We start from the raw sequence: 14413 nt of genomic DNA, 5'->3' as shown, positions 1-14413 counted from the left end.
TTTGGTACGTCTCCTTCCTCCACGGCCGCCTTGGACATGCCACTCTCACACTCCAGGGAAGAGAGCGACTGACACAGCCGCCGTGGAGAGTACCTTGAGAGGAGGGTTAAATTGTATGTGTTGACTGTGGTGCCCAGTTACCTGGTTGAACACTAATCTAGGTGCTGTGAAGGCATTTTGTAGGTTACATTTCACACTCACAGGTGAAGGGGATTGCCGTTGATGGTGTGGTGGGTTGAAGACCTTTGGAGCAAAAAACTGATGTTTCCCAGAGTAGAAGGAATTCTGCTTCAAGACTGTAACAGAGCAATCCTTTCTGGCGAGTGATGTCATCCAGAGGGCACCAGAGCTCATTCCTGACTTCAGTCCTCTTCACAAGAAGGCCAGCCATGCCTTGACCAGTTTGGCTCAGTGGATAGAGTGTCGGCCTACGACTGAAGGGTCTCAGGTTTGATTCCAGTCAAGGGCATGTACCTTGGTTGCAGGCACATCCCCAGTAGGAGGTGTGCAGGAGGCAGCTGATCGATGTTTCTAACTCTCTATCCCTCTCCCTTCCTCTCTGTAAAAAATCAATAAAATATATTTTAAAAGAAGAAGAAGAAGAAGAAGAAGGCCAGCCAGCAACCACCCACAGACAAAACACCGTTGTGAAAACCCCAGAGCCTGGGAGTGAGGCTGAAGCGCCACCTGGACCACAGAGACCAAGAGGAGCTGGGTCTGAAGGGTAAGAAGAGTGGTTTCTCTTGAGCACATCGCCCCTTAGGCCCGCACAGCGCCGCCAGGAGGGCCCCTCAGTCTGCGATTGCTCCGGTGGGAAAAGGAAAGCCCCAGGTGACAGCACTGCCAGACGCTTCCCAGGAGGGAACTGGCGGGGGGGGGGGGAGGGGGGGGGGGAGTTCACCACGGGGAGGGAGAGGGGACGGGGCTCACAGCAGCCGGAGCTCAGCGCCCAGCAGACTGTGTTCCTGTTTGCAGAGGTGCCTGAGTGGAGATCCCAGCCAGCAGCTCTGCTCTTCTATGAAGTGGGGCTGCGGGCCAGGAGGGGGAGGAGGAACCGGTGAAGCCATTCAGAGCAGGGTCGCAGCAGGAGCAGGGCAGATGGGAACAACCTGGAGTCGGTGAGGGCGGAGGAGGGAAAGCCTGCAGCTGCCAGAAAGATGCCTGGTTTGTCCGAAGCGTCAGGAAGCCCCTCGAGAATGGGACCAGGTCTGTGTCTCCTCACATTATGTACCCTGTGCCTGGCACAGAGCCTGCCATGTAGTAAATATTTGTTGACTGAATTAAAAGGGAGTGTATGAGTGAATTCGTGAGTGAATTCGCCATTTACATGTTTTAAAATCTTTCCTTCCTGAGCCTGCCTGCCTGCTGCACACATTTCACACAAAGGGCTGCCTGCCTGAGGCTCCAGCCCGCTCGCCGCCTATGGATTCCAGGCTGGCCAGCCCGTGGCATGAAGCAAGTCTCTGTAACCTGTAGATGCACTCAATTTGCAAGTGAAATTATGCATGTTCCAGGTTCCACAGTACCTGAAAGCATGTGTGTTCCAGGTTCTGCAGTACCTAAAAGTATCTAGTATGCGTGTTCCAGGTTCCGTACTACCACAGAAACAACTAAAGGCCCTTTCGTGGAGTTAGTTGAAAAATTATGGCACAGCCATGGCTAGAATACTTTGCATCCATAAACAAAAAAAAAAGCTCTCTATGTTCTTATACTGAATTTTATCCAATAGGGAGTGAAAAAAGCAAGATACAGAATAGGTTATATGGGTGCTATCATTTGTATAATGGAGGGAGTAGAGTAACTCCCACATATAGTTTCTTGAAGGATATAAATGAAAGTCATAATATTGGTTATTTCTAGGGAATAAGAACATCTTTTTGTGACTTTGAAATTTGATACCAGATATCATGAAAATAAATCAATTTGAAGTGAAATTAAAGAGTACAGCCCATAATGTTAAAGACGGATGTGGAACCTTGGGTGGCAGAGTTGCTCTTGGGCTTGTGATTCTTCTGCCCCCTGGAGGCTGCTTTGAGAAGAACGTGACATGACCATGGCTCTTGAACCCTTTATATCTGTCCTCCTCCAATTACTAGATGAGGCACACAGGCCTGATGGCTGAGCACGGGATGTTGTCCTCTGGCTACATGCTTTCATTTCAGCTGGCAGCAGTGGTTCCCACAATGTTGGCAGTAAATGGCTATTACAACAGGAAGAATCAGAACGTGAATGAACCCCGGCTCTACTGAAATCTCTACGAAACAGATATGTTAGCATTGAGAGTAGGTCTTCAATCACTAGTGAAATATTGATACTTTCTTTTACTCAATTTTGGCCAAAAATATAAAACTAGAAAATAAAATTGTAGAATGATTATTCATTTATATCTATGAGCATAGCCAATGACATATAAATGAATTACATAATAACTGGGATGTTGGATTTTAAATCCTGGCACACCCAAAATGTACAGAAAGGACTTTGTAATCAGGACTTGCAACTTAATCATAAAATATGAAAAATAAACAATTTTTTAAATGTTTTGCAATTTAAATATCTATCTATCTCTATATATAAAAGCCTAAGCAACCATTCGACTGGTAGCTATGATGCGCACTAGCCACCAGGGGGCAGATGCTCTGACTGGTAGGTTAGCTTGCTGCTGGGGTCCGGCCGATTGGGACTGGGCAAGATGGGCCGAACACACCCTGGAGCCCTCCTGCGGTCACTCCCCGGCCCCAATCATACATCAGTGGGGTCCTTTGGCCTGGCCTGCACCCTCTTGCAATCTGGGACTCCTCAGGGGATATCAGAGAACCGGTTTTGGCCTGATCCCTACAGGCCAGGCTGAGGGACCCCATCAATGCATGAATTCGTGCACGGGGCCTCTAGTATATTATAATTTAACAATATAACAAACACATATTTCTGCCATCACAGTCTTTGTTCATATTTTCATATTTATTTCCAACTAATTTCTTTTTTAAAAAAACTAAGATGTATTTTTTCTGATTAGAAAATGACATACTCCTTATTGACAATTTCAAAAATATGAAAAATTTGACAATGTTTGTAGCATTAAAAACAATATGAAGTTGGCAAAAAAATAAGCCTGTTTTGCAAAAAAAAAATGTTTTAAGTCAATACAAATATTCATTACCTTTTAAAATCTTCTCTAAAGGGTTACCAGGTCTCTTTACTTAATCCTATTTTAATTGTTTTTTTTTTGTTTTTGTTTTTTTAGTTAAAAAATATATTTTTATTAACTTCAAAGAAGAAGGAAGTGTTATGCCCAGATTTCAAGATCCCCAAGAAACCAACATCAGGGAGCCAGCCAGTCCGATGCAAAAGCATAAGAGTCTGTATTTCAAGCTAGCTTGAGCTCCCCGTCCACTAGACTCACCGACACAATGGCAAGCCAAGTGGCCGAGAGCAATCCTATTTTAATTGTTACATGTTTTGCACATTATTACATAAGGACATATTTCAGTAAGGGTTTAAAAGAGGAAGAAGCGACCAGTGATTCATTCTCACCTCAAAGAACTTGCTCCTGGCCAGGACAGGAAAGAAGTGTTCAGGCTGCACGTTGACCAGCCTTGAGAACCTGGAAAGAGCTGCTGCTGGTGCCAGGCACTGAGGGCCTCGGGCAGAAGCATGATGCAGACCATTGCGGGCGGTTCGAGCCTGGGAGAGGTTTCTGTCCCCAAACCTGGGACGCACACGGAAGGGCTGCAGGGACTGGGAGCAGGTCTTGCTAGTGAGAGGCACGGGCAGATTTGAAACTGGGAATGAATGTGGCCCTAAAAGGAGGGTCTTAGGCTCTCATCATGATTGACATCAGATAGTCTTGTCCATACCATCATTATTAAACGCAGCCCTTTTGGTGCCTTTTTTTCCTATTTTGCTTGTAAGTAGGCTCAGGTTTTCCGGAAGGTGGGATCTGAAGGTAGCACATGCCGGGGCCTTGTCTTACTGCCACCGGCTGTCCCAGAAGGACGGCCACTGGGCTTCTTTACTTAGGGGGACAGCTGGGTACAATCAGGAGGAGATGGGCCAGGCATGCAGGGCCTGAGCTGCCAGGACATGCCAAACCCTCCCATCCTTTAAAAATAGGAACTGAGCCCGGCTGGTGAGGCTCAGTGGTTGAGTGTCAACCTATGAACCAAGAGGTCACAGTTCGATTCCTGGTCAGGACACATGCCCGGGGTTGTGGGCTCAATCCCCAGTAGGGGATGTACAGGAAGCAGCCAATCAGATTCTCATCATTGATGTTCTCTCTCTTGCTCCTTCTCCCTTCCTCTCTGAAATCAACAAAATCATATTTTTTGAAAAGGAAATAAATAAAAATAGGAACTGAACATGCAAACCCATGTTTACTTATCAATGTGGCATTGGCCCTCAGATTCACACTGCTACATTATATTCAAATTGTTTCCTCCACCTAATTTTGAGAGCTGACTGGTGACCAAGGAAAATCTCATTATCCAGGGGAATTTATTAATAGAACTCCAAGCCCCAAAGTGAGGTCTCTAGTAACCTAGTAATTCTGCCTCTTCGTCACAAACCCATCTAATCCAGAATTTTCTCCAATTCATTTACTTAAGAAGTTAGGTCATTCATTATAATTAATCTGGTGGGCAAAGACAGCCAGCTGCTCAAGTGAGAGCCCAAATTTTCTAACAAATTGAATAAGCACTCATTTGTTTGTTTGTTGATATGATTATAGAATTAGCAAAATTGCCTGTTCCTCAGCATGAAAAATTAAGATCCAAATTGTTTCATTATGACTTTTCTTTGTTACAATTTAAATGAAATGGAGAATCTATGAATCACAAACTAAACAAAATCATGGTTAAGAATAAAAACCATTGGAACAGAGTCTGAAACCTCTAAGCAGGCTGCGATCTGCAGCAGGCTCTTTCTCTAATACGGAGCCCACATCCTCCTGAGCTGGTGCTGATCCCCCCACAGACCTGTCTTTTCAAATCGCTTCCTCTTTATTGAAATCCGGTGCCTCATAGGGTAATTGTTCATTAAGACCTTCTACTGTATGCATTTCACTGTGTGCATTTCACTGTGTGCAACAGCTTTGCAAGAGTCCAGGAACATGCTAAACAGAGTTTAGGTTTCTTACCGTCTTATCCTTTACATTTAAAGTAGATTAATTTGCAGAAATGGCACCCTTTACTCAGAAGAATATCTGTGTGCAGTTGGGGCAGTGGGAACGCTTATTTTCCTTTTTTAAAAATCTTTATGTTTCAGTTAGTTTACATTCGGTATTATTTTGTATGTTCCAGGTGTGCAGCACAGTGGCTAGACAGTCATACTTTACAAATTGTTCCCCTGACATTTCCAGTACCCACCTGGCACCATACCTAGTTATTAGTCTTATTGACTATACTAGCAGCCCGGTGCACGAAATTCATGCACAGAAGCGGGGGGAGGTCCCTCAGCCCAGCCTGCACCCTCTCACAATCCGGAACCCTCAGAGGATGTCCGACTGCTGGTTTAGGACCAATCGGGCCTAAACCAGCAGTTGGACATCCCTCTCTCAATCTGGGACTGCTGGTTCCTAACTGCTCGCCTGCCTGCCTGATTGCCCCAACCACTCTGCCTGCCTGCCTGATCACCCCTAACCACTCTGCCTGCCTGCCTCATCACCCCTGCCTCTGCCTGCCTGCCTGATTGCCCCTAACCACTCTGCCTGCCTGCCTGATCACCCCTAACCACTCTGCCTGCCTCATCGCCCCTGCCTCTGCCTGCCTGCCTGATTGCCCCTAACCACTCTGCCTGCCTGCCTCATCGCCCCAACAGCTCACTTGCCTGCCTGACCACCCCTAACCGCCTCTGCCTCAGCCCTTGCCGCCACGGCTTCATCTGGAAGGATGTCCGGAAGGTCGTTCGGCTGCCGGTCTAATTAGCATATTATGCTTTTATTATTATAAATTTGCTATGCTTTATATCCCCAGGACTATTTTGTAACTACCAATCTGTATGTCTCAATGCCTTCACCTCTTTCAACCAGTTCCCTAACCCCCACCCCTCTGGCAACCATGAGTGTGCTCTGTCTGTTTGTTTAGTTTGGGAAATGCTCATTTTTCATGCTGCTCTTATTTCCCTAAAGAGAAGGAAAAGCGCTAAAGAACATTGCAGGCCTCTCCTCCCTGCTTCCTGGCAGCAAGGACAGACTTAGCTGTTTGGAGACGGGAGGGCATGGAAACGGGAACAGAGTGAAATTATATTAGACAAGAGCAAACGGTAGAAGAGAGTAAAATTCCTTAAGCGGAGAACAACCACCGTGTACTACCTTTTGGAAAAGGCCAATATACGCTAATATCCACTCTGGGAATTGAGCCCACCACCTAGGCATGTGCTCTGACCAGGAATCGAACCAGCAATCCTCTGGTGCACGGGATGATGCCCAACCAACTGAGCCACACCAGCCAGGGCTCACCTAAGTTTTTATTGCTAATGACATTTGCAATGCTTTGGGGAACCATTTTCTTGGACAGAATAAGGGTTTTGGATTGTTTCAGTGCAAGAAACTAAGAAATAAGAAAGCAGCATCAAACTGAGTCTGTTAGTGAAGGCATGAGGAGAAAACTCTCTCACCCACTCCTTAGTACATAACAAGGCTTCATGAAAGCCTCTAATGAAAACGAAGTGATTTCCCCCTTAAGCAAAAACATACGAAGAGTGCCTTCAGATATCAAGAGATGGCTGGGTATACACAGCACGAGCACAGTATGACAATGGTACCCATCGAAGAGCTATTGTGTTAATCACAAAATCCATCCAGTCTTTAATGGACAAGGGTAATTTAATCAATTCCATGCTTCAACTCAGCAAGAATTTCCAGTGTGTATCCTGCACGGCTCTAAGTACAGTGGGGCCTTGACTTACGAGTTTAATTCGTTCCGTGACGGAGCTTGTAACTCAGATTACTCGTATGTCAAATCAACAGTGAACGAGTGAGACACGTGATGCTGGGCTGATGTTGTTGCGTTCACTGTGACATTCGCTGCGCCAACTAGCGGTGGGGTATCTGAAGCTGGCTCGTAACCCGAATTTTAGCTCGCAACTCAAAGCAAAAAATCAGCCGAGAGACGGCTCGTATCTCGAAAAACTCGTTAGTCGGGACACTCGTAAGTCAAGGACCCACTGTATTAAGAGATGATAGGATGGATGGAAATCTCATGGTCCAGGTACATGCGGCCCAAGCCTGCAATCAAAATAAGCCTATAATCTTGAACAAAATTGGAAACTTAAAATAGCACAATGGCTGCTACTCACAGAATTGATTATGGGTTTATGGTTCAGCGTCATTTGAGATGCATCTAATAGAGGGCTCACAAAGAGCATTCTCACATGGAATTTAAGTAAAGCATGCTTAAAAATAATAATTTATTGCATACTTACCACCTGTCAGTCACTGAACTAAGACATTAATGGAATTAAGTCAACTGCTCCTCACAATGTCCCACGAGAGGGGAGCCACAGCAGGCACACCATACGGAGGAGAAAACGAAGGTGGGTGGTTAAGTGACTGACTTTCTCAAGGTCTCACATTCGGTCAGGAGGAAAGCCGGGTGGGAGCTGTTCATACAAGATCTCCCAACGCAGCCTTGTTTGCAGAGATTATGGCCTATTATCCACAGTAAACTCATCCACTCCAATCGCACGCACACCTTACTTTACTGCTTAGAAAATATTACAACCTGCCTTGAAACACCCAAATATTTAAGGATTACACTTGATACCTCAGCCCTGGTGTTGACTTTGAAATCAATGTTTTAGTTTATAACTGTAACTTCTGTTTTAAAATTTGAAAGATTATGTATGCCACCTTCTAACCAGCGCCAGATTTTCACTTTTGGGTAGTTGGGAGACACTTCAGAGAGCTGCCCCAGTGAACTCACACTGGTAAATGTTCTGTTCTCACAGTCTGGGGCCTTCTGGTTGCAGTCTTCTCGCTCAATATCACCATCTCCCAAAGGCAGGAGTCCTCCAGGCCCATTGAGACGCGTGGCTCACCAACACGGCATTTGGCCAGGTAGCCATGATTTACTATGCATTCAACCCCATGTTCCAAGCACTTTAAAACCCATTACCTCACTTAAATACCATTAAAAATCCTGTGTTATAAGGAAACAAAGAGATTTGTCCACAGCTGACAAGTGGGACAGAGGAATTCTTACCCATATTTTATCAGAGGTTTTATTGATTTAACAATTTTCTATTTGAGCCTCCATTTTAGATTGTTTTGTGACAAACTAAATGACTTTATGAACAATAAAAATGTCTTAAAATATAAAAAATTCAAGAAAAGCCATCTGTCTTGATTTTCTGGATGGATGAGATAAAAACTACTAAAATGCCAACAACTGTTTTAATGAAAAAGTATTTCCTGGCTAAATATCTTTGGTACCTTAGGCTGGTAATTATCATATAACTTACCTCGTTCTAATTCTCAGTAGCCACAAAACGTTTAATGCTAACTCCAACTCCATTAAGTACTACCTCATAATAAAATGCTCAACATTTTAAAGGCAAATTGTAAAGATAGTATTGAGGCAATATTGTACTCCAGGTGCCCTCTAGTGGACATAGGTGGTTTCAGAAATGACTAGCTAGGTTTTAAGTGAAACCCGCCTTAGGAAGGAATGAGGCATCCCTTCGCCCTATGCTCTGTCCACTCTTGTTTCTCCTCCTTTACTCTTGTCCAGGTCCCCAAGATACGAAGACAATGCCACTTAGTGTTAAAGCGAATAAAACTTTACAGGGCTGGGAGGTGGGTAGGGGACATGACATAGTTTTCCTGCGACGGAGCATCACCAAACAGGTTTGACCTTGAGAAAAATCATGAAATGGGCCACGTTTTTCGTCAGCATCCTACCACTTCCCCTTTAGTCCCTGCCCTGCTCCTGCAGCCCCGCCAGCCTCCTCTCCTCCCTGGAGGCACTGCTCCTACAAGCTGCTGGCAAGCCTGGCATTTGGAAGACAGATTGGGGTAGGCTCTTAGGGTGCCTACATGCATGTGCAACTTCACGGAGTCTTCTGGAAGTCAGGCCTAAGGGTGTGAATCTTGAATGGAAGAATTTCAGTTGAGATCTAAAGTTATGTGGGCTGCACAAGCCTCAAAATGCTCAATAGTCTAAGCAGCTGACTGATAAGGTAATTTGTCAGGAGGCATGTCCTCAGCTGTGTGGATGGTCCCTCTTCCTTGCTGCTGCAGAGACTCAGACACCTGCCTATCACCAGAGCTCTGCTCCACCAGCCCTCTCATTCAACACTTTCACAGTTAGTGCCAACTTTTGTTTAGTAACTTCAACTCATCCTGAAGTCTTCTGTTGTCTTATTTTCTACCCAGGCTTTCTGGATCCATCTTCCCCACCTCCTTTCACCACAAAAGCTCCCAGTAAAGGCTCCAGTAGAGGCTGGCAGCCAGGTGGGAATCAGTGCTGAAACTTCCCTGGACAGACATCTGCCTGGTTATGCTAAAAGCACGAGTCAGGTGTGAATTCACCTGCTCTTCTAGTTGATTGGCACACTTATTTGGAGAACGAATGGGAACATTTTGATTTGGGCAGACACCATTGTCCTGCAGCCACCTGAGGTGAACTCTCTGGGTTTTTCTGTCTGAACCTATCTTAGTTTCACTTCCATTTTGAAAGGTATTCGTGCTGAGTGGAGAATTCTGGCTTAGCAGCTGGTTTCAACCCTGTGAGGAGACCCCACTATCTATCTTCTGGCTTCCATTATTTTGGGGGAGAAGTCAGGTATTTGTTGAATTACTACCACACAAGTAAGTTTTGTCTTCTGTATTCAAGATAGTTTCTTCCCGTCTTTAATTTCCACCGTGTCATTGTGATGCATCTGGATAGAGATTTCTTTTTATTCGTATTGTTTGGAGCTTATTGAACTACTTGAATCTCTAACTTGATGTGCATCTTGGAAAATCCTCAAAGAATCTCTTCAAATACTGCTTTTGCCCTATCCTCTCTCCTTTCTAGGACTCCAAATAAACAGACAGGATCTCTCACTGACTCATCTTTTTCACCCATTTTCCACCCTTTTCCTCTCCTTGCTTCAGTTCAGATGACTTCCCCTGACCTGTCCTTCTCCTCACGTATGTCCAGTGCAAGGCTCTGCCTCTCAGCTGCTGCTTCAGACGTGGTCACACACTTCAAGGAAAGCAGTCCCAAGGGACGGTCTCATCTCTGGACTTCCTTCCAGACTTTGGTCCTCTTATAACTGCTACATTGGTCACAGTTTGTCTTTTGTGAAGATGTTTTCTTCTACGTAGTTTGGATTTTCTGCTTTGCTTCAGCAGGAAGGCTGGGTGACCTGGCCTGCCACACCAGCACCGGTCTTCAGGTGGTCATTTCTAACAGGCTCGGTGAGCACGGGTCTTCCTTCTCCCGGATAGAAGAGGGTTACACATTGTAACTGGGTATCAGACACAACACACTGACAGACGAGACTCATGTGCCCACGTGTAACAAGGTCACAAGGACTGCAGGAACAAAGACCGTGCTTCACTTTTGGAAACAAAGATGATATAATGCTTTCTCAGGAAATCGGTCTGGTACCTGCCATCATAATACAGTTGGCATTCATTTTAAATGAAGAATATATTAGGTCCTCAGAATAGAAAAAAAGAGTACCTAATAAATGTATACAGTGAATAGCGTGTCTTTATTCTATTTACAGTACATTTGTTATAAATATAATACATTTTGGAAAAGCTTATTTTTTATTAACTGAGATATTTTAAACAGATCAACTCAAATGTTAAAGTTACATAATAAAGAATATGATAATTTAAATGACAAAAATCTCATATTGTGAAATACTGCACACTATGCTGAGATGAATGAGGAAAAAAAGGTCAAACTCCTTTCAAAACTATATTCAAAGCATCAGAAAAAAATTTCTTTTTACAAAGTTATGTATAAGCCATAGGAACCACCAGGTACTGAACCATGACTTTATAACCAAAGTTCAGAACTGATTTTAGAGAACCGTGTGAAGCAAGACAGGAAAATTTGTATTTCACACTCTATTGAACTTCACAGTAAAGCTGGAATTTGACTAAAGGCTTAATAGGAGTATTGCCAACGAGGCCTTTTCTTCCTCAAAATCGTCTAATGTTCGAATACCATCAGTAAGTTGTAACTGCAGACTTGGACACTGATTTTTAAGATGGTGCTTAATAAGGTGCATGGATATGTTGAAATTCTGCAATATGAGCATGTAAATTATTACCAGGTTTAAAGAAATACAAAAGAAGAATATCAGTATTCTCAGTCCAACGTGCTTTACATCATCAACAAATTGACAAGTGTTTTGCAGTGATCCGACACCAACCTCCAGAACAAGTTAGGTATTTCAAATACTGCTGTAAAAGTCAGTCAGTAAAATAAATTGATTCTTGTGGATTTCAGTACAACTTTACAAGCTGTCACACATTATTAATGATGATCAGGGCAGGCATGGAGTTCTGCTGACTTGTTTCAAACACTGTAACTTGGTCCGATAACTTGGCAAATACCCTAGGGGTTCCAAGGTTATAGACACCTGTGTGGACAAAGCATGCCTTCAGCTGCAAACTGTGAATCTCCTCGCTTTTAAGCTGCAGTTTATACTGTGTTTGTCCAAGCCATGTAAACGATCCATGGATTTCCAATGATTCTGGACTAAGGAAGGAGGGAAAGGGTAAGTTGAAGGGTTTTTTCTTTATAAATTTATCCCCAAAGTCCCAATTAACACATCCCTCTATCTAGCAATTTTATTTCTAGAAATAATTTTATGAAGCCAACTATTTATTAATGATAACTACAATGGCAATGCTGTTACTACTATTACTATACTAGTTAACATTTATGAACAGTTACTATGTTCTAGGTACAAGGCTAAGAGTGAATTATCTTATTTAACACTCAAAACAGCAGCTAGCAAATGATGGAACCTGTTTTCAAACCCGAGCTTTTAACCACCCCCTGGCTATCCATACATAAAAACGTGTGTATATAAGAATGCTTAGAATATTGAAACTGTTTATAATACTGAAAAGTGGAAAGCAACCCAGTATCTACCAATAAGTCATTAATTAGTTCCTTAATTATAATACAAATAATCATACACAGAATGTGTCTGGATTTCAGAGAGCTGCTTTCGATCCTGGGATGTTAATCAGCAATAATCAGTGTATGTTTCACATTACTTTTCTAACAATCCAAAAATTTCTGAATTCCAAAAAGCACCAGCTCTTGGAATATCAGTTGCGGGAGTATGTACCAGCATTTTTTTTAAGTATTATTTACAATCAGGAAAATAAAACTAACCCAAACACGCCTTTTATCACAAACTTGCTGGTTTTCAATTTTAGAGTTCTTTCTCACCAACAAACTTCAATAAAAATTTTTAGCTCTGGTCAAATTAATGTGCTGCTTTGGGGGATGCGTTCTTTTGTCCCTATCCTATGCTAAGAGCCTCCGTAACCCTTTGCTAACACTTCTGCAACACTAAACAGAAGAAATCAGGACACGCCTGAGTAAACTTTATCCATGTTAATAACTATTTGCAGAATTTCAAAATATTAAATTGGTCTCAAATCAACCTTAAACTATAAAATAACCTTACACTACATAAACCTTTACCTTGTTGTTTTATGCCGAAGATCAACTATTACATCGACATCAGCCTTAGAACAATTGGAAAGTAAAAGGGTGACTGGTACTAAACAAAGGCTATGGAAGAAAAATAAACACAATAATTAGCTGTGTGTTCTTAAAAAACAACTTTCGAGTAAATAACACTTAAGAGTACCTAATAGAGAAGAAGCTCCTTAAAAACAACTAGACTTAAGAAGGGAAAAAAACTGAGTTCCAAAACCACTTAAGACAAATTGTGTATGTAAATAAAGTAAAACGTAGTAATACAATACCTGAATAAGTATCAGAATATACACATCCACGAAACCATTTTTTATTTCAATGTATTATAGTTAATCTTTAAAAAAAAACCAAAACACTAAAATATTTCTAGGTGGTTATTTCCCAAAATGAAAAACAAAGTAAATAATCTCAACTACAAAAGACCAATGGAGAAAAAATTAAATCATGGAAATGCCAACACGTAATCCTGTCTCTTCCTCCATTCACAGTCTCCCAGTGAACAGGCCGATACCAAGTGCTTTTTCATTGGGAATGGGGCTCTTGCCTCGCCAGCCCCACCCCATTCCTGGTTTTCTATTCCTCTTCATTCATTCCTGCTGCTTCTTTCACCCACACATCTCAGGAACCTGGCACTTTACTCCCTCTTCATTTCCCTCTGGAAGTTTACCACTTGGTAAGTCTTAAGTAATTAATGCTGTCGAAATTTAAACTGTTTTGATGTGTCTATATTGCATTCATGTCTTGGGTTTAATTTCTGTCTCCAAAACAAACACAAAATGATATTTTTTCCTTTTTTCTGACTTAATGATAAACCTGCTCATTAAAAGGAAACTTTGGGCAACTGAGGTGGCTGAGGCAATATCCATCTTTAACCACAGCAGCAACACAGAGAACTGCAGTAAAGGGTAAATTACTAACACCAATACCTATAGATTAACTATTATTCTAAATTTCTCCTTCAGCATTTGGGTTAATGCCATTGTCAATTAAAGTGTGAGTGTGTGTGTGTGTGTGTGTGTGTTGTATAAAAATTTTAACAAAAAAAACCCTCAAACCTTTTTTGATGAAATGGGTGGTTAAGTGACTCTGGGTAGTGAAGACTTGTTTTAATGAGACTAGAAAGCTGCTCTACGGATGGTCTTGAAGAAACTGCAGTGTTTTCTGGCCTGAAAAATTTTAATGGTTCCATTTCTGGTGGCTCCTGAAAAAAGAAAAAATACATGACAATAAAAGTACTGCCTTATTATAATGTATAATGAATACAAAGTTAAAACCAATAAAGTAAAGCAGACACTATTTCTGCTGTTCTTTAAACAAACAGTTGGAATCATCTGCAATGTAATTTAGGATAAAGAAACTAGGATATGGAATCATTTATTCATTTCCCATTTATTATGTACTGGACTTAAATGTTGTTTTTTAATATATTTTTATTGGTTTCCAAGAGGGAAGGGAGAGGGAGAAAGAGATAGAAACATCAGGAGAGAGAATCATTGATTGGCTGTCTCCATGAATTCCAGCAACTTCACATATTAGCTCTATGATCTTAGATAAACTATTTAATATGTTAAGACTTAATTTCCTCATATGTAAAAAGGGGTTCATAATAACAATAACTCCAAAAGTTGTAGTTCTCATCTGGTGAAAGTGCTTAGTAGTAAGGCTATAGTCATTCCGTTGTATACCATCTGTTTAATTTTTTAATTTAAAGCTGGAAAATTAAGATCTAGTAT

At 42.2% G+C, this 14413-nt stretch overlaps 1 protein-coding gene across 5 annotated transcripts in view; it reads right to left on the bottom strand.

Annotated features, from left to right (window-relative positions):
• Nucleotides 1–10679: 10679 nt before the first annotated feature.
• The window catches only part of TRAPPC8 (trafficking protein particle complex subunit 8), a 70802-nt gene continuing 67068 nt past the window's right edge, over nucleotides 10680–14413 (bottom strand). For 4 of the 5 annotated variants that reach the window (XM_070421219.1, XM_070421220.1, XM_070421221.1 and 1 more), the window contains 3 exons: nucleotides 13736–13881; nucleotides 12663–12752; nucleotides 10680–11699 (listed from right to left, as the gene is read on the bottom strand). In XM_070421219.1, the coding sequence (XP_070277320.1) occupies nucleotides 11465–11699; nucleotides 12663–12752; nucleotides 13736–13881 (471 nt within the window). In that variant the 3' untranslated portion in view covers nucleotides 10680–11464. The remainder of the gene's footprint in view (nucleotides 11700–12662; nucleotides 12753–13735; nucleotides 13882–14413) is intronic. The other variant, XM_070421222.1, reaches the window with a different exon arrangement.

This window comes from Myotis yumanensis, unplaced genomic scaffold, assembly GCF_028538775.1.
Source record: "Myotis yumanensis isolate MYYU_CA2020_CCGP unplaced genomic scaffold, mMyoYum1.0.hap1 SCAF_7, whole genome shotgun sequence".
Lineage (NCBI taxonomy): Eukaryota > Metazoa > Chordata > Mammalia > Chiroptera > Vespertilionidae > Myotis > Myotis yumanensis.
Note: the sequence above shows the minus strand (reverse complement) of the source record. Positions and strands in the feature narration are given on the sequence as shown.